Raw genomic sequence first — 22,168 nt, 5'->3', positions numbered from 1 at the left:
CCAGGAGAGAGCAGAGAGCTGTAGCCACACACACACACACACACACACACTGGAACTGAGCCAGGAGAGAGCAGAGAACTGTAGCCACACACACACACACACACAGACAGGAACTGAGCCAGGAGAGACCAGAGAACTGTAGCCACACACACACACACACACACACAGGAACTGAGCCAGGAGAGAGCAGAGAGCTGTAGCCACACACACACACACACACACAGGAACTGAGCCAGGAGAGAGCAGAGAGCTGTAGCCACACACACACACACACACAGACAGGAACTGAGCCAGGAGAGAGCAGAGAACTGTAGCCATACACACACACACACACAGACAGGAACTGAGCCAGGAGAGAGCAGAGAACTGTAAACACACACACACACTCACTCACTCACTCACTCACTCCAGCCAGCCCAGAACCAAACCCTGGCCTGCAGGGAAGAATAAGGAGACTCAGGCAGGCACCTGGGACCTTTCCCATTTTTCTGTAGCTTCTGTTCTTCTTGAATCGACAGTTATCTCTTTGAAAGATTTGTTTTTTATTGTTTTTAAGATGCAGATCCAGTAAACCCACATCTGCTGTACAGTTCTGAGTTTTGACGAATGCAGTCATTGTAACCACCACCGAGTTAAGGAATGACTCAGTCGCCACCCCACCCCCACCCCCCCCCGCCCAGTTCCCTTGTCTGGAACTGGCCCCTTTGTGGTTCAGAGTCCCTGCAGCCCCTGGCCGGCCCCTGTTGCTCTCTTCTCTGCTTCTGTCATTTTTCCCTTTCCCAGAATGCCGTGGAAATGCCACCAGATGAGTCTGGCACTGACGGTGTGCTAGAGATTCATCCGTGGTGTCACACGCAGCAGCAGCTCCTGCAGAAGTTCTGCTTGCGTGTTCCACAGTTAGCCCACGTTCTTGGCAGACAAGCTAAAGCGTAGAAACTGGACAGACACAAAGCCATGTCTGCCGTCTCCCCACTCAAAGATGCAACCATAGTTAAAATGTCTGTGCACACCTTTCTAAGATACGCTTTCCTTTGTGGCTTGAAAGGAACCAAAAGGGCCCCTGTAAGGGGCTCCCTGGGACCTCACCGTGCCATCTCCCTTGCAGCTCAACAGCATGATTCTCTACTGTGTACCCAGACTACGGCTCATGGGCCAGAAGTTCAGTGTCCGGGAAAAGATGGACATCTCCGGCCTGCAGGTGAGCCCCTTCCTGAGAAACCCACCCACAGAAGGGGTACCACACAGGGCTGAGGACGCCTGGATCTGGTCGCAGCCTCTAGCTGTGACTGAGGTGGTGTCCAAACATCATCTGGGCCCTGATGTCCTGGGCTGGGTGGATCAGATCCTTTCTCTCTGCCTGACCCCTGTTACCTGAAAGGCCAGGACCCAGGGCCCTGCTTCCAGAGCCAGATGGAAGCCCAGATTCAGGGCGTGAGCCTGCTTGCCCTGCCTGTCTTCAGGGACCAGGGTCTTTCCTCTCCTGCACTGACTTGGAGTCAGAGGAGGGTTCCCAGGCATCTGTGTGGGTCCAGAGCAACCCTTATCTGGCTGTCCCCTGTTCCGTGAGCAGTGGAGGCCGAGGAGGGCTTTGAAATAACTGGTGCTCCAAAAACACAGGGGAAATCAAGGTATCAAATCGTTTCAAAGAGTAGAAATGATTTTCTTATTTGCTTAAATAACGCCGAGAATTTCCTTCTTAAGTTGAAAGTTTCTGAATCCAGGCTAAGAAATATCATTAAAAGTAATGACTACAGAAAATGTACCTGTTTCCGTGGTTAGAAGAAACCGTCTGTGCAAATTTTTTGTAGGAAGTCAGTCCTGCTTCAAGTGACCGGATGTCGTAATGCAGAAGTTCTCAGCCTGTGGGTGGGGAAAGTCCAGAATTTCTGGCAGGGTGCAGGGTCCAGGGCCTAGCAGTCAAGGCAGTCCAGGGTGTTCTGAGAAGGGTCTGCCCAAGGGCCCCCAGGAGCCATGCCTGCCACCGTTCTGTGTGTCCTGATGGACAAGGGCAAAATCTTGAAAGAAATGAGCCTCTGGGTAGGCTCTAGTGCCCTTTATCCTGTCTCTGTCCCCAAACTCAGGCTGTACCTGGCCCAGGGGGCTCCAGACACCTGCAGCACGACCATGGCCATTCTCATTCTTCTTAAAAGACCCTCATCCCTCCCGAGGGGTGCGACTGCTTCAGGGACATGGTGCCTGCAGAGAGAGGCATGGGCTGAGTGAGGCTGGCTGGGACTGCTCCTGCAGAAGACCCAGTGGGCAGCAGGTTCAGCCAGCAGAGCCCCAAGCACAGAGGATGAGTGGTCCTGGCCCTGTTGGGCTGGTCAGGTGGTCTAGCATCCCCCAAGGACCAGCTCATGCAGTGGGACTGACCCTTCCTCCCACCATTACCCTGAACCTTGACATCCCCTCCCCGCAGACCTGAGGGCCACCTCTGCCCCATCCCTGGCACTAGAACCTCTGAGTCAGAGAACACGAAGCTGCAGTTATAGGGCTGCCGAAGCGACCAGCTTGTTTTGGCTCACCTCTGGCTCTCCGTCCCATTCTGCAGGTGCGAGATACCGTGAAGCCAAACGCAGCCCACACATTCATCATCGTGGGGAAGAACAGGTCCCTGGAGCTGCAGGCTCGGTAGGCGTGGCTGTCCCTTGTGCCCACTGCTTGGTGAACACCCTTGACCTGAGAGTTTAGCAGATGGCTTCTTTTCCTAAACAGGGTGCCCTTCTGACATGTTTTCATCATTGATTTCTAGCTTAACATTTAACTGTACCAAGGAAGACCAGTGAAAGTTAAACCTCTGCCCAGTCCTGTTCCCCAGGCCTGACAGACATTCTAGCCATCTCTTGAGTTTCCTTCCAGGGTTTTCTGTGCATATACATATATCCTCACTTCTAAAATCAGATGCTGTTTACTGCATAGCCTGCTCTGCCTCTTGCTTTTTCCACTTAGTTCACCAGGAATCATCCATATCCATGCACCATGTCCTAGAGTAGCATAACCCTTCCCCACAGCCATCCACCAGCGTCATGGATGGGACCTGGGGCTCTGCTGGGTCTCCCATTGCCAGGTTGCGGGCAGTATCCATGCACTTAGGCTTCCATGCATCTGTGACGTCGGGTCTGTCAGATTGCTGACAGAGGGCTGCTGGTCCTGTTGGAGACTTTGCTGACTGCTAGCACAGCCAAGCCAGGCAATGCTGGGCATGTGCGTGGACTGGCAGCTATGATGTCATCTCTCACATCCCACCAGTGTTGGCCGAGCTTTGTGTAGTCTGCAATGGCCCAGGGAGGCTTTGACTGGCATCCGCTGCAGGGGTTCTGCAGCCCACAGCTGACCCCAGCTGGCCAGGGTCCACCTTGAGGCCTTGAGCTGTATCTGAACAGCGAGCAATTAGGTGTGTGCCGCGGGGCTGAAGGAGACTGGGCGCTGATTGTCCGCATCCAAGACTGGATTGCCAAAATGCTGCTTTCTTTTTATAGGACTGAAGAAGAGAAGAAAGAATGGATTCAGGTGAAGCCTCTTAAGTTTTAAAGTCACTAAATGACCAAGTTACTGAGCAGTGTGGCCATTTCACAGATGGGATGGCCTTGTGACCCCATGGGCTGTGCCCTGACTTGAGGCAGTGGCCTTCCCGTGCTTTCAGTAAGCACACACGGTCTTTCCCATCCATTTGCTTATTCAGGGTCTCTCATAAATAAATAGACAGAAATGGGCCTGGAGGGGGACAGGCTAGGTGTCCTGTCCCCTGCCAGGTCTCCTCTTTCTGGCTGGCTCCTAGGAAGAGTTAAATCATTGATCGGGGTGGGGGAGTGGGGGGGGGTAAATAAGATGGCCAGGGGTCCAGGTGGTGCTCCGTGAATACCAGACCCTGTCCTCTTCCTTGAGGACAGAGGCACAGTCCCCCCACTCCCATCCCCCTACCCATGCTCTTTGATGACGTGTGTGGCTTTGCTGTGTGCTCAGGTCATCCAGGCCACCATCAAGAAGCACAGGCAGAACAGTGAGACCTTCAGGGCCTTCAGCAGTGCCTGCAGCCTGGACGAGGACCCCAGCCCGTCTCCAGACTCACCCGTGAGTCAACAGCCTGGGACAGGGAGGGCAGGAGGGACAGGGTCAGGCATGCAGACAGCAGCTGTCCTCCCAGACCAGGAACTGAGACAGCTGACGGCCCACCCCTCTCTGAGCACCATGCGGGCGCTGCTGGGTACCCAGGAGGATGAGGAGGCTGGATTCAGTGTGGAGGAAGTGCTCCTCTGTGCTGTCTTGTTGCCATCTGATGCCTCCTGCACAACAGCCCCTGGCACCCAGACCCCTTATCACCTCCCTGTGGAAGTAGTCTCAGAGGTCTCAGGCCAGAGGACTCTCTGCGCACCCCCTGTCTGGCCCAGTAACCCCAGGTGCCTTTTTACAGTTGTATTTTCTCTCCAAATGCCCCTGCACCCCTAAGACATCAGCTCAGATCCCCTTGGGGGAGCTCATGTCCTCTATGGAGCCACCCTGGGTGGGGAGGCCCAGAGGTGGGGCACTCTGCATGAAGACATGGGTCACACCAGAGGCAGGTTCCTAGGAAGCCATGGCCCTGGCTTCTGTGTAGTCAGGGGGGGAGGTTGGCAAGAGGGAGTCTATGCCACTACAAAAGAGGCCCTGGCAGTATGCACAGGGCCAGAGCCCCAGCAAGGATACCCAGGGAAGGTGCCCAGGGGAGGTCACCTCCACTCCAGACTGTGGGGGAACTGGACACAACTTGAGGATGAAGGGCCCCTGTCTCCCACCACGTTATCCCGGGGGGACCACTGTGCCCAGCTCAGCCTGGCCCAGCAGCTGCAGGCCCCAGCCCTAGGCTGGTTCTGTCCTCCCTGAGGCCTCACACAATCTGCCCACTGCTTACTTTGCCCACTTATTAATTGCATGGAAATCTGCTCACCTTTTCTGCTTCCTGGACAGATGAATTTTAGAAGAAAACTTTGCACAGTCCATGGGCAGGAGATTCCTGTGGCCTCCCTGCGTGGGAGTGACCTGGGGATGGAGACTGAGCACAACTGTTTTTCAAATCGCAGGGCCTGTTCCACCAGGAAGCCGGGCCCCTCTCACTCACAATGGAAAGCTGGGGCTGCAGGGGCGCCAGGAGCACCCCTGTGGGAGGGGGACTCCAAAGGGCCATCCTCACCGTGCAGTGGGGGGGGCTGTGCAGGAGAGGCATGTGACAGGTGTCCCCTGGCAGTGTCCAGCATGCTAGGAAATGTCAGAACCCCAGAGGCCTTGTCCTGTGGACACAGACCAGCAGGGCAGCAGCTTCCCCAAAGTCACACAAACTCCAGACCCCTCAGTTCCGCCTCCTGCATCAGCCCTCAAGCCACAGAGGAGCTAGGGTCTGGGAATGTCTTCTCACCCGGTCTGCTTCCCTTCCAGATGGTGAGTCCCAGCTCTGTGGAGCCTACGGTGGCCATCGACGGCAGCAGGAGTGCCACAGGGGTGAGTGGCCACACCCAGCGGTCAGCAGGGGCAAGGTGGGGAGCAGATGAGATGCAGCGGCAGGTCGGTAGAGTGCAGACTCCCCTTCGCTGTGCCTGGGAGTCTGCGTGTGGGAATGGGAAAAGTCCGAGACCAGGCCCTGGTGCCTCAGGCCTGGCTGTGGTTGCTGCTAAGAGGTGGGTGCAGGTGAGTCATTCCTGGGCCAGGAGTACACGTGTAAGAATTCTCCGATTTCCAGCAGCGTTCCTGCTCTTGGGTGTGTGAGCTGTGTCCTGGTAGAATGGGTATTAAGGAGACACAGAGTGCTTAGGAGGGTTAGTAACATAAAGAAGACAGGTCCAGCCCCAGCTCTGAGCCCCTGGCTGGGAGTCTGGCCTCCTACCTCCCTCCATCTGCCTTCAACCTCTCAAAGCAGCGCAGCCCCCAAAGGCAGGGCTGTGTCCCACTGCCTGCCCGCTGGGGACTGGCTGTGAGGCCCCGAGTGAGACCTGTCACCCTCGTAATTTGGGAGGTCATATAGGATGAGCCACGTAAGTGCCTGTTGTGTGAGCATCCGTCCCTGGAGTGATAGTCATTGGCTATCAGGGCCAACACTGATGGGGACCTGAACCCTGAGCCACCCGGGACAGCTGCTGTGTCACATGCTGGGGAGTGACTCTTGTGGCACCACAACATCCACCTGGGCTGGCTTCCCTGAACATCACCCCACACACAGGGTCTGTATCTCCCCAGGGGTCTTGAGATCCCACCTTAGGGCACAGCCCTGCATTCTCTCCTCCAAGGCTTTCTCCCTATTCTAGCCAACTGTTTTGTTTCTGTAAAGGAGTGGTCGAGGCAGCCAATTTATAAAGACAAAAGATTTACTGAGCTCCCATTTTGGGAGGTTCAAGGTCTAAATGGCCTGGCACAGGAGCCCATGGTGGCTGCGGAGAGGACGTGCAGAGGATAGGTCAAAGGCTGGCCAGGAAGGGAAGCAGAGGGTGGCTGGGGCCAGACGGGCTTTCTAACGCCCCTTGCACAAGCACTTGAGGGGTCACGTGAGCACTACCTTCCAAGGCCTGCCCCTAATGACCTAAGGACCTCCCATCTTCTACAGCTTCCCCTGCCTCCCAGTAGCACCACCATGGGAACCAAGCCCTCAACATATGGGCCTCTGGGGGACACTGAACATTCAGAACATAGCAGGGCCTCCCCTCGTGCTGGCTCACTCTTCTCTCTGCCTTTCTCTTCGTCTGTGTGTCTTACACGCACACATGCATGCCTACCCTCCCAGCCCTTGCTCCATCTTGGGAGGGCGTGGGCTCAGCTGGACAAGGCCTAGGACAGCTGATGACTCAGCCTGTGAGTCGGCACCAGCCATCAGCTCTCGGCACACACAACGCTGTTCCCTTCTCACTGCTGCTCTGGGGTGTTCCTTGGGGCCGCCCTATTTTGTGGAGGAGGAACGGGGCTCAGGGCAGTGAGGTGAGATGGCCTTGGAGACTAGGAGCAGGGGGAGGCCCAGCCAGGAGACAGGACCGACCTGGGGCTGGGGGATGGGGCTGGCTGCTGTATGACCAGCCCTGCGCTCCAGCCACCTCACAGTCACAGGGCCGGCTGTCCTGCATGGATTGGTGGGAGGACACCCCGACCTCCCTTCACCACTGCCCGGCCACCCCCTCCTGTGGCCTGAGCTTTAGCAAGCTGGCCTTGAAGGGCTTCAGGGAGGGCAAAGGGGTCTCAGGGAGGCCCTCAGAATCCACACCGGCAGGCCCAGAGGAGGGCCCCGTGGTCAGGTGGCCTGCTGCTGGGCTCCGCTGAGCAGCACCTGTCTCTCCTTCAGACTGAAAGCCAGGAAGTCGGAGTGCAGCTGGGCAGCTCTGAGGGGAAACATACATCTGAGCCCCACATGGCTTCCTGCATTGGCTCCTCCTGACTGCCTGCTTCCTGTCCCCTCCCAGCGATGCCCTGGCCTCCCCTACTCCACCAGGCCCCAGGGCCTTGGTACCTGCTGTCTGACCTGCCTGAGGCCTGACTGGGGCCAACGCTGCCACGTGAGCAGGTCCCTCAGTCATTCTGTGTGTGAGGCTGGCCCTGTGCTGGTCCCACATGGTTCTGGTCACCTCCTTTCCGGATCCTTGGGAGAAACTACGCTCATGGGTGTGAGCTTCGTGGGCAGATGGAGATGCCTTGGTCACACACCCTTCACCATCTCCATGACAGTGCCCTTGAACTCCAGCCACTGACTGCCCACCGACCAGCCCACAGGCCCCGGGGAATGCAGGGAAATGGCGGGAGATGGAGCCCAGGCCAGGGCAGGCAGGACCTAGGCTGTCTGTAGGATTCTAGGGCCCCGAGGGGAATCCAGCAAAGAGGCCTTTGTGGAGAGGAGGGTCCCACAGCAGAGGCTGATGGGGATCAGTGACCAGAGCAGAGGAAGGAGCTCAGAAGACCACGTCTTAAAATATTTACCCTGGGGGAAAACCAAGGCTCCCAGGGGCCACCCCTTGGAGCCTCACTTGCCCCCCAGGCAGGGAGATCAGAGAGGCTGTGTCAGGTGCCTGCAGTCACACAGGGGCTGCTCCTGTTACAGGTGAGAAGGTACCTGGAGCCTTCAAGGCCCAGAGCCTCCGCCCCTGTGCAGTGTCTCCTGGTCATGGTGGCCGTCCTGGGCATGCTCAATCCACCTCGCATCTTTTGCTTTCTTGTGTTGTGGGGTTCAGCCTTACGCAGCTTGCACAACGTGAAGCCCACCACAGCTGGGTGTCTGGGATCACAATTCAAGGTCTGGTCTCTGTCTCTGTCCCTTCATTCACACCCAGCAAGGCCGCCATCCACCCACAGACAACCCCAGTGGACTTGGCTGGCCTGGTCTAGCCAGGTGTTTGTCATTGGCCTCTGTGCCAAGCAGAACTGAACTGGGACCCAGGACGCCTCAGTGTGCAGCTGTTGAGCACACAGGGCGAGTAGGGCAGGACCAATCCACGCAAGGTGCAAAGACACAAGTTTTAAATTGATGCCCAAAAGAGTGATCTTCGCTGCCTGCTGGCATGCTCCCTCTTAGCATGTCTGGAGAGGGAATATATGCCACAGGGTGCAGTGGTCTCATTTCCTGAGCCCTGATTTCTTCAGTGTACAGCTGTTGCGAGACCTTCTTTCCTAAGAGAGGCTAAACCCCAGCCAGGAAGTTTTGTAAGGGGAGTCAGAGAATTCAGACTTCCCCATTCTGCGCAGATCAAGTCATTCTTAACAGAAGTATGAAGTGTCGGAGTCCAGAGGGCCTCACCGAGCCCCAGATCTGCCCTGGGTGACGCACACACCTCCGAGAGCTAGCAAGGCATCTGACGCTGCCACCTGGAGGGCCAGGCCACGCCTCCTCCACTGTGCTGTGCCGGAACCACCTCTTCCAGGATGGAGCCCTGTGCCCTGTGCCCACCCTCACACTGTGCCTCAGCTGTTGGAAAAACCTCACCTTCCAGGGCAACACTGGGCACCTGGGGCTCTGTGGGGTGCGGTCACTTGCTCGGCCAGTTACTGCAGAAGCCGCAATTCCCATTTTCCGGGAAAAGCAGGACCTGGCCTTCCTGCCGTCCTGCCATCCACTCAGAAAACTGAGTCCCTGCCTCTGCTCAGCCTGACAGCCTCATCCAAGCAAGGTGCATGGTTGGTTTGACTCCCTGTTCCTGGCCACAGGGGGTTCCTTGTCCCCCTCGTCACCTGCCGTGTACACATCCAGCTGGACCCTGGTTCTGGAAGCTGGTGTGCCCAGGGGCAGAGCCACATCGGGGTGGGTGCAGTGGTCTGTGATCCTTAGCATCTGGCACCTGTACAGGGCTCTTCTGAGCTCTCACTCTGCTGCCCTCTGCGGGAGACCTGCCTGATAAAGGAGGCCATGGCATCCAGGCAGCCCCAGCCTCATGCTGCCTCCTTGCTCTGGGCGCTGCCCTCTGACCTTCAGCGGGGACCAGGTCCCTGTGAGGCCTCAGGAGCCTGAGCTCACCAAAGCCTCTCCTCCACCCTGTTGTGGGCCAGCACCTGCCTTGCAGTGACCCCAGTGCGCTCCATGGCTTCCTGTGTTCTTAGCTGCTGAGCAGTGTTGGGCCCCCTGCCCTGGCCCCTGAGAACAGCACATGGGGTGCCCTGTTGCCAACTACCACCCACTCCCAGGCCCACTGAGCCCTCACCAGGACGGCAGGGATGGTGGGTGGCCTGGGGGTGGCCTCTTTCCCTCTCTATCCCTTTCCTTCTCACAGTCCCTGCCATGCCCTAGGCCCCCCACTTCTCAGGGCACATTTGAATCCCCGGAAGTCCTGGAGAGGCAGTCACAAGGGAGAAGCAGTGTGGGGGTGGAGCCCTCAGGGAAGATGTGGGCGTGGCAGGTGACAGATTTGCATGTTGAGTCAAGGATACCTGCTGTCCACCTGGGGTCTTGGAGCCCAGACTGTAGTATTGAGCGTGAGGTCACCTGCAGCAGGGTCATCTTACACCTGTGTCCTTGGAGAGTGGGCTGACTTCACAAAACAGAGCAGAGCCAGTGTCCCTGTCACCCTTCCTCACCCCCAGGACCCCATGCCCCACAGTGGCAGAGCCCCCAGTGGGGACAGTGAGAGAGACCACACGGCAGGCTGTGCAGCTGGGATGTGCATGGCCAGAATTTGCTCTGAGACATCTGTATTACTTTGCTGGGTCTCCCACATGGGTGCCGGGGCCCAGAACATGGGCCTTCTTGTGCTGCCTTCCCGAGCACATTAGCAGGCAGCTGGATCGGAGGTAGAGCAGATGGGTCTTGAACCGCGCCTGTATGGGATGAACATGTTGCAGGCAGAGAGTTAACCTGCTACATCACCGCGCCAGCCCCATCCTGGGAAATTTGGTAAAGATCTTTGGACTGCCTTGAACTCTCCTTCAGGTCTGTCTTCTCTGTCAGCAGGGAGGAGCCTGGAGCAGGGCTGGGGTCTTCTAGGGGGATCAACAGCCCAGGAAGCAGTTTCGTCCACAGTGGTACATCCCTGGGGTTTCCCGGGCTATTGTAACATGAAAGGGTAACTAGCAAGTCACCCAAAACAGTCCGGATTTCATGTACTGGAATGAGGCTTAGGGCCAGGGAAGCAGCCACTCGCCCCATTTCACAGATGAGGAAACTTAAGAGAAGCAGCTCCTCCAGGGTCATAGGGCTGATGAGGGCAGAGCAGGAACCTCCTGTCTCCACCCCCCAGTGCTCGCTCAGACAGGGGAGCCGAGTCCTGGCCAGCAGCCCTTAGGTGAGCCTGCTCCACCATCCTTGCTGTGCTCTCTGGCAGGAGTTCCTACAGCGGCAGGGAGACAGTGGGAGTTACGCCCCAAGCCAGCTCAGCTCACATCAATCCCCCCCATAAGCCCTGTTGGATGCCCCACACCGTGTGCATGCAGGCATGGGGTGGGCACATGTGTTCATGCATGTGGCACACCTGGCAGGGCGTATTTGTTCCCAAGTGCCCAGCACAGGGTAGCCTGATGAGGTACGGAGCTTGGCAGGTGCCCTGGACCTCAGTGCTGGGGCCGCCCCTGCTGAGCCCACTTGCTCTGTGAATGCCTTTTCCTCCAGTCTTGGCTCAACCGTGTTTTCTCACATGCACCTGATGAAGCCATTGGCCTGGCAGTTCCAGACAAAAAGGTCTTGATGCACTTGGGATCTCACTCGACATGACTTGTGGGGGCCCTGGGGCCAGCTGGGAAGGGACAGGCTGCCTGCCTGTTTACCTCATTCCCCTCTGCATGGTCCCCTTTGGCCTTGAGCATGGGTAATGTTACTTGGGCAAGAGCTGTCCCTGCACACTCCACAGGGCAGGGCGAAGCTGATGACAGCTCTTTACCCCCTTGTAGCCGGAGCCTAGAAAACTGTCCTGTAGGACCAGACGTGACAAGGAGAAGCAGAGCTGTAAGAGCTGTGGCGAGACCTTCAACTCCATCACCAAGAGGAGGCATCACTGCAAGCTCTGTGGGGCAGTGAGTACCCGGCAGGGGAGGGGAGGGCATGGTGCAAAAGGGACAGGTGGCCGTGACTGTGCCAGCACCCGCATGGGAGACCAGGAGGAGGCACTTGGCTCCTGGCTTCGGATTGGCGCAGCGCGCCAGCCATAATGGCCATTTAGCGGGGGTGAACCAACGGAGGGAAGACCTTTCTCTCTGTCTCTCTCTCACTGTCTAACTCTGCCTGTCCAGAAAAAAAAAAATAGGGAGTTGGATTGGAAGTGGAGTAGTTGGGACTGAAACCACATATTGCATGTGCATTGCAGGCAGCAGGTTAACCTCTATGCCACAATGCCAGCTCCACTATGTAGATATTATATACCTACACATATATTGTTTTTTCTTGAAAACAAAAATATTAACATTACATGTAGGATCCATTAACAATGATCATAAAGTGAGGAAAGATGGGTATATTGTCATATAGATGATATAATCTAGTGAAGACAATGTTTATAACTAATACCAAAAAATATGATGCCCACACTTTTTTGAGTGGTAGAGTTACAGACAGGGAAAGACAGAGAGGTCTTCCATCTGCTGGTTCACTCCCCAAATGGCCACAATGGCTGGAACTGAGCCAATCCGAAGCCAGGAACCAGGAGGAAACTCCTGGTCCCCCACGTGGATGCAGGGGCCCAAGCATTTGGATCATCTTCCATTGCTTTCCCATGCCATAGCAGAGAGCTGGAGTGGAAGAGGAGCAGCTGGGACATGGGATGTCCATATGGGATGCCAATGCCATAGGCAGAGGCTTAGCCCACTATACCATAGGGCAGGTCCCTGCCCACACTATTTTTATACTCTCTATACCTTCCACATCCAAGAGAAAAAATGTGATATTTCTCTTTGTGGCTTATTTCACTTAGCATAAATGTGTTCAGTTTCACCTGTTTTGTTGTTGTGCCTTTTCATAAAGCCTTCCCACACTGGTGGTGGGGGCGGGGAGAATAAGCGGGTGAGTCCTTTGATGGATGGATGGGGGGATGTGTAGATGAGGGGAAGTATAGATGAAGGATGGCTAGCAGGGTGGGTGGATGAATGGGATGACAGGGGGATGGTGGATGGTAGAGGATGGTTACAGGCCCTCATGTCTAGTGGGAAAGGAACAGAAAAAGATGTGAGGGATGTATGGGCTGCCTGACCCAGAGCCTGGCCTGCAGTGGGTGTCAGGGAGGGACTGGGCCAGCTGACCACTGAGGAGGACCAGCGTATGCTGGTACAGTGGCTGGGATGGGGAGGCCTCACTTGGCTACAACCAGAGGTGGAGGCAGCCATGATCTCAAGGCTCCCTAGTGCAGTTGGGATCAGCGGGACCCAGGAGACCATCCAGGGAGGGGTCGGCATCTCAAGAGAGGAGGTCCAAGCTGCAAAGAGTCACAAGTGCTGAGACCAAGATCAACCCTGAATTCAGGCCAAGGGTGGCATGGCCCCAGCAGTGTCAGCCAAGGACACGTGAGTGTTGGTGGCACAATAGAGAGATGATGCTGAAAGGCAAATGTGCTTGGTGCTGAGACTGGAGGAGAGACTCTTGTGTACTGGGAGAGGCAGGAGAGACAGGATGATGGATGGACTGCAGCTCTGAGGGGCTGACAGGTCTGTAGGTGGGTAGAGTGGAGTGGGGCCCGGGTACTGAGAGCTCCGGCAGAGTCAGTGAGGGGCATCCCTTAGCTTGATCCCCGCACACCACACACCTTTGTGCATGGTAGACTGAGAGTTCTTTCTCTGTTGATCTGTGATAGACCTTGGCTTGTGACCAGCTCTTGGCACTGTGATTTTGTGGTGCAGTAAACATGAGTGTGCAAACCATTCTTTGGGATCTTGCTCTTAACTCTTCTGAGTGAATACCCAGGAGTGGAAGTGCTGGGCCGCGTGGTAATTGTGTTTGCTGTTTCGAGGAATCGCTGTACTGGTTTCCCCAGTGGTGTACCTCCATGCATTCCCCAAGGTTCTCACCAACACGCGTTTCCTGGCTCAGGGTAAGAGGCCCCGAGGTTTTGCCTGGCATCCCTCTGGTGGCTGGAGACATGGGTGTCTGCGTGTGCCTGGCAGCTCCTTCTGCCCTTCTGTCTGGAAGCACAGACTCCTGGATGCCAGGCCCCTAGATGGGGATGGCGGGTTCTGGATGCCCTGGGGACCAGCCTTGCTCTCTGCCCCGGACAGGACTTGCAGGATTCTCTCTCCACACCATAAGTCCGCCCCCCTCCTCCCTCTGAGAGGTGGGGTCTCAGGGGCCGTCCATCTTGCAGGTCATCTGCGGGAAGTGCTCCGAGTTCAAGGCTGAGAACAGCAGGCAGAGCCGCGTCTGCAGAGCGTGTTTCCTGACCCAGCCAGCGACTCCGGCCAAGCAGAGCCACACAGAGGTGGGTGGTCCTGGCTCCTATGCAGCCTTCCCCCACCCCCACCCCGCTTGAGCTAAGTCTGCTCCCAGTAGGGTCCACAGGCTCTAGAACCCGGGAGAGCTGCTGGGAGCAGTGACACTTGCACCCAAAATGTCACACGTATGCATTTTGGGCATCTCAGGGCCAGGCAGGGCTGGGGCTTGGGGACCACTTGCACGTGAGAACAAGGGTCAACTTTTCTCGGAGTCACGCTGATTAGAGGGTAAGACCTGGAGCTGGCCCCACTCTAGCTTCAAGGCCCACCTGCAGGGAGATGCTGTTCTTGCCACAGCATCACCTGCGTGGTCAGAGGGTGACAGGGCACCAGCCTCTCCCCTCCATGCCAGTGGTGTGTGTCTGTATGTGCTTGTGGTGTGTTTGGCGTGTGCCCACACACGTTGGGTCTCCCTATTACACTAACGCTGTCCTGACCTGCACATGGTCTCACTCCCATCAGAGGATCCAAACTGCACACCCCACGTGATCCCACAAGTGTGCCCTGCCAGCTTGCCCCCAGTGACCTTTGGAGCCAGGAGAGGCTGGGTTCAGCCCCTGTCCGGCCTTGGCTCATCCTCAGCAGCAGCTCTGGCCCTGCCCCCGCCCCCTCCAGTGATTGAATGACCCCTGCAGGTGAGACCACCCCTAACCTGTGCCCCGTATCACCAGAAGCTGCCTGCTGCGGACCCCCAGCCCAGCCTGCTCTGCAGTTCCCTACAGCTGTCGGACGATGGGACGACCTGGAGTGAGGTGTGGGCCACCATCCCTCTGCCGGACCCCCACGTTCTGCACCTGAGAGGAAGCAGCCAGGTGTGTGTCCCACCCCAAGCTCTGGGCTGGGAATCCACTGTGCCTGCAGTGCCCAAGGTGGCACACGGCTCCCTGCCTGGGAAAGACCTGTATGAGCAGTGGGACATAGGCCCCCAGCTGTCTTCAGAATCAACCCCTGTTCTCCACCTGCAGGAGTCAGGACCCCGGAGCCAGTCGGGGTTTGAGTCGGGACAGGCAGGTGGCTCCTTCTCATGTGTACCCATCCATTCATTCCTTCATTCATTCATGTATCCTGGGCGAGCCAGGAGCTAGAGAACCTCACCTACTCAGGGTGCCTTCCAGGCACTTCCCAGCCCCACCTGCTGCTGCTCATGTCCCAGGGCTGTCCTGCCTCACCTCTGGGGAGAGCAGCCTGAGAGAGGCCATGGGGGCTGGAGGTTTGGAGGGTAAGGGGACCTCCTTCTCGCCTCCTCTGTCAGCGGGTGGGGAGGGGGCTGCCAATCCTCCAGCTGACAGGGCAGCACAGGCGAGCCCACCAGCCGTGCACGCTGACCCTGGCTCCTTCACTGCAGGACAGCCAGCAGCTGTGCCCCATCCGTCTCCCTGGCTGCACGGTGAGCGTGCCGGAGCCTGCAGAGGGGCTGGAGGTGGGGCATGTACTGAAATTGCAGCGGGGCCAGCAGTCCTGGTACCTGAGCATGCCTTCCACGGAGCTGCAGCAGCGCTGGCTGGAGGCCCTGAGCACCGCCGCCCGGAGGGACCCAGCCCAGGACAGCCCAGGAGCCCCAGAACCCCAGCCCCCGCTGGGCACAGCCATTCCATGAGCTCAGCCCGCTGCCTTTGCTGCACTACGTCAGGCCTGTGCTGTCCCAGGAGGTGGTATCGGAGGCGCCCAGGACTGCTGAGGGCGGGCCAACGGCCCAAAACTCAGGGCCCTTGGTCCTGAAGGCTCCCTCTACTCCAGAGAGGAAGAACCTTGGGCCCAGAGAGCCACTTACCCAGGGTCACACAGCCAGTCTCAGCCAAGAGCTCAGACCTAGCATCCTCTGCTCCAGCCCCAGCAGTGTGGCCAGGGCAGGGAGTGTGGCCACTGCCAAAGGAAATGCCGTCTGAGTGGACTGTGCCATGAGCACTGCCTCCAAAAGGCAGTTGGAGATGGTGGCAGGCAAAGCCACATACAGCCGCCCGGCCTCTGCCCACCTGTCTGCATCCCGTGAGTTGGACTGCACCCTGCTTCCCCAGCGCTCACTTCCCTTCCCTACCTCTCCTGAGGCTGTGCGCTCAGCCCACAGCCCAGAAGGAGCTGCCTGTGGAGGCCCAAGGCTCGGCCTGCTCCACCTGGCTGGACTCCCGGCTGCTGCCCAGCCACTCTCGGACCTGCCCTGGCCGCGTGGCCACTGTGAGACTTGTGGCCGGCCCTGTGGGCAGCACTGCCTGTCTGCAGGAATAAACGCAGGCCACTGCAGGTACGCCTGGCTGCTGTGCTCTCTCCTAGCCCCTCAGGGTCCTATGGCAGGCAAGCCATGGGTGGGGGGTGGGGACCAGGGTGACAGAATGGCACAGACCGCACACCTGGCCTGGGGGCAGCTCTGCATCCCGGGGGCTGCATCCTGTGAGCCAGGCTTACAGATGGGAAGGTGGCCGGCGCTGCAGCTGACTTGGCTAATCCTCCACCTGCGGCGCCGGCATCCAATGTAGGCACCGGGTTCTGTCCCGGTTGCTCCTCTTCCAGGCCAGCTCTCTGCTATGGCCAGGGAGTGCAGTGGAGGATGGCCCAAGTGCTTGGGCCCTGCAGCCCATGGGAGACCAGGAGGAAGCACCTGGCTCCTGGCTTTGGATCAAAAAAAAAGAGAGATGGGAAGGTCCCAGTGCCAGATGCCCAAGACGGGCTGGGGGGAGTTAGGGACCAGCCCCTCGGGACCCCCAGCCCTCGAACATCACACAGCACTGGGAGAGGACCCCTGGGCAGACTTGTAGGACAGGTGTGGACAGCTGCCCATGGGTAAGAAGGCGCGATACAGTGAGGGCATGGCTGAGGGGGAACAGGACAGGGGAGGCTCCAGGTGAGAAGAAAAGCGCCGGTGATGTGGAGCCTCCAGCTGGGCTGCCTGGGAGAGGGCAGGACCATGGCAGGGGAGCCCCAGCCTCCCCCTGGGTCTGTATCGGGTGCCCAGCGTGACTCACTGGGTCACGATGGGTTTTTCCGGCCAGTTCCTCATTGAGAATCTGAGGCTTGGAGATAAAGCAGCTTGTGAACTTCCACGTTGGACAGCATACCTCCAGGAGGGTCAGGGCCAGCCCTTCTGGAGGGCATGGAGGTACCTGGTTCCTGCTCCAGCTGCTGCCCAAAGAGACGCAGGAAACCACCTGAAGCCCCCACCCCAACCCCACCCCACTCAGACAGGGCAAGGGGCAGCTGGAATCGGCCTGCCAGACATGACTGCAGCAGGGCAGGGGGCTGCAGGGCTGAGACTGTGCCTAGGGTGCCCACGGTCAACCCCACAGAAGGCTGCCAGCTCCCACCTCGCCTCTCCCTACACACAGGGGTACCCAGCGGCCTCAGAACACTCCTCTCAGCTTGCCAGGGGCAGGAGGGGGACCATGAGCAGAGGAGGGATGGGTGGGTTGGAGGTTTTAACTGATGCCCTACAGTGGTCCTTGTCCTCACGGGTCATGTTGACAGCAGCCAGGTGGATGAGTAAGGGGCCGGAGGCCATGGTGATATGGGGAGCCTCTGCCAACTGTCCTGGCCAGGCGAAGACAGAGCTTCCAGCGTTTTCTAGAGATGAAAGAAATTCAGCTGCTCTTGTGAAAAACCCCAAGCCCAAAGTCACTGTGGTCCCAACCAGCCTGGGGCAGCCCCAGTCAACAAGGCTCAGAGTGGTGGTTAACTCTGCGTCCCCCGCCCCGCAGACTGGGGCTGGGCGTGCCCCCGACTCCATCACCCGCCCCGGGGACCTGCTGGACAACCGTTGGCTCGCGCCTGCATGCGTGTTCTCTCTGCTCTCACTTTGCCTGGAAGAGGGAGCTGGGGCTCCAGCAGGGAGAGGGAGGGGCCTCTGCCTGCGGAACTGCCTCGTGGGGCAGCCGTCCTAGTGTCCGTGCCAGAAGCCAGTCCACTGGACGCCCCAGCGAGGGGCCTGTTTGCATACCTCCGCGTCTGGCTGCCTGACGTGGGCCCCACCCCCGGCCGCCTCCTGCCCTCCAGAGCCCAGGCCTGGGCACAAGACCCTGCCCATCCACAGGGCAGTGAGGCCTGCTCACCTGCTGAACGCCATCGGCTCTGGCTCTTCCCAGTCCTTCCTCCTCGTCCCCGAGGCCAGCCCCTCCTGCAGGCACAGGAGGTCACTGTGCTGGGGTTCCTACTTTCTAGGTTCCTAGGATTTTGGGGCAGGACAAAATCTGGGTGCCCATTCACCACATGGGCAAGGACTGGGCTAGGGGCACCTGGAGCCTGAGCTGGAAACAGGGCACTCCTGAGCGGAAAGGTTTCCATGGCCACAAATGAGGGGATACGGAAGAAAACCAGGGGGCACAGTGAACAGACTCTCAGCTGAGGTTCCTGCATGGAGGTCTGCCCACCTCCCACTGAGGGTCCCGGGGTGCCCACCACCCCACCCAGCACACCAGCCCCACCAGGCATCCCCTGCAGCCTGAATGCACCAGGGCTCCCAGCTGCCAACAAGACCATCATGGCTCAAGAGTGTCTGCAGTTGAGAAACACGTCCAGAGAGGGGAGTGTGCAAAGGACCAGCTGGGTTCACTTGTGCACATACTGTGCCCTGCGGCCACACCACCTGCAGGCTCGGCCTTCCGAGTGCCCATCCTACCGGATGCAACCGTGCTGATCCCATGTGGATATCAGGCCTGCAAGTCCTGGCCCTGCCACACTTCCTGCCTGCCTCGCTTCTCCTGCCTTTTGCCATCACCAGGAGCCTTCCATGCGGCCTGCAGAAACCGCCAGTCTCCTCCCAACTCAGGGCTTCTGTGCGAGCATGCAGTGGGCTCTTCCACAGGTCCTCGATGTCTGCCACCACAGATAGCTTTCCCCCAGCGTCTCCACTCCTTGGCCGGACTCGTTGCTCTCTTGTCCACTTCCCCACAGCTTAGCAGCTCCGCGAGGGAGGGCAGTCGTGCCCCTCAGCAGTGCTGGGTGCTTGGTGAAAAGCTGCCCACCGCCTGGAAGGGCCTCAGGGACTCCCGTCTTGCCTCATAGCCCCTGAGCACTTTGGGTCAGGTTTCCCAGTGCACGGATGGAGAACTGGAGGCTGCCTGGGTCAGGAAGGCCCGGCACTGACCCTGGGTCTTGGGGCTCTCGTCAGCTCCTCCTCTGACAACTGCTCCATTGTAGAGAAGGAGACACTGAGCCAGAGAGGCCGCCAGCCCCAGGACTTGGCAGAGGGGCATTTAGGTGTGGGTGGATCTGGCTCCAGCTGTGCCCACCTCCCACTTTCATGGAGGACGGCATGACCCTTGGCCCACTCCTGCACCTGCCCCATGATGCCCTCCTTGTGAGGCTCCCAGTGGTCAGCTCTGAAGCTGCAAGGTAGCGTGTGTGTGTGCAGTGCTTGGCACTGGACAGATGGGTCCAAGCCTGTCCACTTCCCCTTCAGAATCTTCCTCCTGCCCCTGGGATGAGGCAGCTGTGGTTCCCGGGGTGGCAGGTAGTTGCCAGGGACCAGTTGGCCTTCGCGGCAGCTGGCTGCTTCCTGCCCACAGCACCTCTCATGAGGTCATCTCAGCCTGGGTGGAGGCCTCCATCCCAGCGGGTCAGGTGAAGCTGGGGCTGGAGATCTGGGTGGGCCAAGAGGAAGGTGGCTGGGGTAGGTCAGACTGTTGGGAGCAGCTGGCCCTCACCCCACATTCTGGCTGGCTGGATTTCCGGGTACCCACTCCCAAGTAGAAGCTCGGGTAGTCACAGAACCGGGGAGTGGCCACGGGGGCCCAGCAAGCCCCAAGCCCAGCGCAGCACAGCGCAGAGGAGGGAGCTGCCATCCACCCCCCCACACACTTACAGAAGAGGGCGCTGCTGTGCAGGCTGCGGGGGCTCCGCCCACCTCGCTACCCAGATCTGATTGCAAGGGGCTCATTTGGGAGGTAACCCAGGAGACTAGGGGGTGCAGAGGGGGCCAGAGAAGGAATACAGCCAGTACAGGTGCAGGGTGTGGGGTGTGCTCTTGCCGGGAAGGAAGGGGCTCAACAGAGGGAGTCAAGTTCACAGGTGTTGCTGCTGCGATTCGTTCACAGAGGTCAGTGCAGTCAGGGGTGGCACAGTGACCGACACTCACCCTGGACAGGCCAAAGATGAAGTTCATTACTCACAAGGCCCAGAGAGCAGAGGGCAGCGGCCTCACGGGCCAAGGGGAACGCGACGGAAGTCAGGTCCATGTGCACTCAGCCAGCGGGTCGGGAGCAAGAGATAGAGGTCAAAGCCTGTGCCTGGGTCCCTGAGGCTGGCAAGCTGGGTTAGCTTGAAGGAACCGTGAACTTGAAGGGACTGTGAACTTGAAGGGACCGTGAAGCTGCACAGAAAGGAAGGTGGGTAAGTGGTTCAGAGTGTGGGGCCTCATCTGGCAAGCATGAAAAACAGGAACTGGGCGGAGAGTGCTTCGAAATATGCAGGCCAAGTGCGCTGAGCTGGAAACGGGACAACACACTAGATGTGGAGGCAGCCCTACCGCAAATAGGAGTTAGGACAGTCGCGCTGGATTAGGATGGCCCTAAATCCAAAGATGGGTGTCCTTGTAAGAGGAAGAGAGGCCGTGGGACAACAGAGGCGGAGGCTGCAGGGAGGGTCGCGCGCCAAGGATTTCTGGGAGCTGCCAGGAACTAGGAAGGGGCCAGAGGGGTCCTCCCCAGTGGGCAATTGGACATCTTTGTAAATGTCTCCAGTTGTACTGTTATTTAGGTATGGTGAGGCCAACAGGAGGCAAGCGCCACTGGGCAAGTCGTCTGCTCCTCACGGAGGAGTGGGGGTCCTTGCCATGGGGGCCCTTGGGGAAGCCCCAGGGCTGGTCAGGAGGCAGAGGGGTTGGGAACCGTGGGCACGAGCCCTGACTGGTTCGCACAGGAAGGAACAGGTGTGGCAGGGTAGGATTGGCCAGTTTGGGTGATTTCAGGGGGCCAGGGGCTCTCCCTAGTGTCTGCACCTGGCCCTGGGGTGGTGAGGTGGGAGGACGGTGGCCAAGGGCGTGGCTCTGGACTGGCTGGTTTGTATATGAGACATGATCATAGGTATTCACCCCTAGAAACTGGCCCAGCCTGGGGGAGCCATCCATCCAGGGTCAGCAAGGCCCAGATGTCCACACATCACACACAGCAAAGACGTGGCTATGAGCTAACCCACTGGGAGCCTCAGGCAGCTGAGAGTTAAGGCAAGCAGCCAGGAGTGGGCACTGGTGACCAGCCCAGTACACCCAGAGCAGGACCAGGTTCAAGCTCAAGGTTGGCCTGATGCCACTCTCATCTTCTAAGCCACAGTTTGATGTGAGTAAAGAGAAGAGCAGCAGGAGTTTGCCAGCTCTATTTGCGTCTCATACAAGTCATCAGCTCTATTTGTGTCTCATACAAGTGCTATACAGACTGTGAGTGACACCTGCCTGTGTCAGGCCATGTGGGGCGCCAGGGCCAGAGGTGAACCATGCGTGGTCCCTGCCTTGGAGGTGCAGTCTATTGCTGGAGGAGAAAAGCAAGCCCACGGTGGGCCATGGTCCAGCCTGTGTGGGCTGGGGAGTCCTTCCCAGACAAAGAGCTGCCTGAGTCACAGGGGGAGCGTAGGCAGAGCCACAGGGCTGGGCAGAGCAGGCAGGAACCCTGTGGGCACCCAGGGCTTTACAAGTGCTCCCTGCGGGTTCCAGAGGTCACTGAGGCCGGTCCATGGTCTGTGCTCCATGAGTGGATGGAATAAAATCGGACAGCAAGGAAGGTGCTTTGGCCCCAAGGGGCAGGGACCTATCAATCAGCCTGGCCCGTGGAGCTGATTTCTGGAGGCGGGGCCGTCGGCCTGGGGAGCCCTCTGCCGGGCTTGCAGCAACATGCACACCCTCGAGAATCGCCCGGTTCAGTTGGGCAGGTCGTCCACTGCACAGGGGCCCTGGAGAATACTCACCTCCACTTGGGATGCAGCCCATGGACTGCCTTCAGGACTGTGAGCTTCCCCAAATTTGCACAAAGTCATCAAATAGGCTTCCTTTTCTCATCTGTAGTTCTCAAAGAGGCTGAGGATGAAGTGGCTTCCAAGGAGGGCTCAGGGCGTGGGGGGAGAAAGGGACAGGAGCGAGTGGGAGAGGAGAGTGAAGCGAGGGGGCTGGCATTGTGGAGCATCTGGTTGAAGCACTGCCTACAATGCTGGCATCACATATCAGAGTGCTGGTTCGAGTCCTAGCTACTCTGCTTCCAATCCCTGGTTATGCACCTGGGAAAACAGGGGAAGCTGTCCCAAGTACTTGGGCCCCTGCCACCCATGTGAGACCCAGATGGAGTTCCAGGCCTTTGGCTTTGGCCTGGCCCAGTCCCAGCCGTTGCAGCCATTTGGGGAATAAACCAGCACACAGATCTCT

The 22,168-nt window shown here is 58.4% G+C and overlaps 1 protein-coding gene across 2 annotated transcripts in view; it reads left to right on the top strand.

Annotated features, from left to right (window-relative positions):
• Positions 1-15,957, top strand: part of FGD3 (FYVE, RhoGEF and PH domain containing 3) — a 53,575-nt gene extending 37,618 nt beyond the window's left edge. For both annotated transcript variants that reach the window (XM_062207099.1, XM_062207100.1), the window contains exons 10-18: positions 1,106-1,198; positions 2,552-2,631; positions 3,480-3,510; positions 3,964-4,071; positions 5,410-5,472; positions 11,314-11,436; positions 13,710-13,823; positions 14,508-14,648; positions 15,182-15,957. In XM_062207099.1, coding sequence (XP_062063083.1) covers positions 1,106-1,198; positions 2,552-2,631; positions 3,480-3,510; positions 3,964-4,071; positions 5,410-5,472; positions 11,314-11,436; positions 13,710-13,823; positions 14,508-14,648; positions 15,182-15,433 — 1,005 coding nt within the window. In that variant the 3' untranslated portion in view covers positions 15,434-15,957. The remainder of the gene's footprint in view (positions 1-1,105; positions 1,199-2,551; positions 2,632-3,479; positions 3,511-3,963; positions 4,072-5,409; positions 5,473-11,313; positions 11,437-13,709; positions 13,824-14,507; positions 14,649-15,181) is intronic.
• Positions 15,958-22,168: the final 6,211 nt, after the last annotated feature.

Source organism: Lepus europaeus, chromosome 12 (genome assembly GCF_033115175.1).
Source record: "Lepus europaeus isolate LE1 chromosome 12, mLepTim1.pri, whole genome shotgun sequence".
NCBI classification, from domain to species: domain Eukaryota; kingdom Metazoa; phylum Chordata; class Mammalia; order Lagomorpha; family Leporidae; genus Lepus; species Lepus europaeus.
The sequence above is the reverse complement of the archived record's forward strand: the minus strand, read 5'-3'. Positions and strand labels throughout refer to the sequence as shown.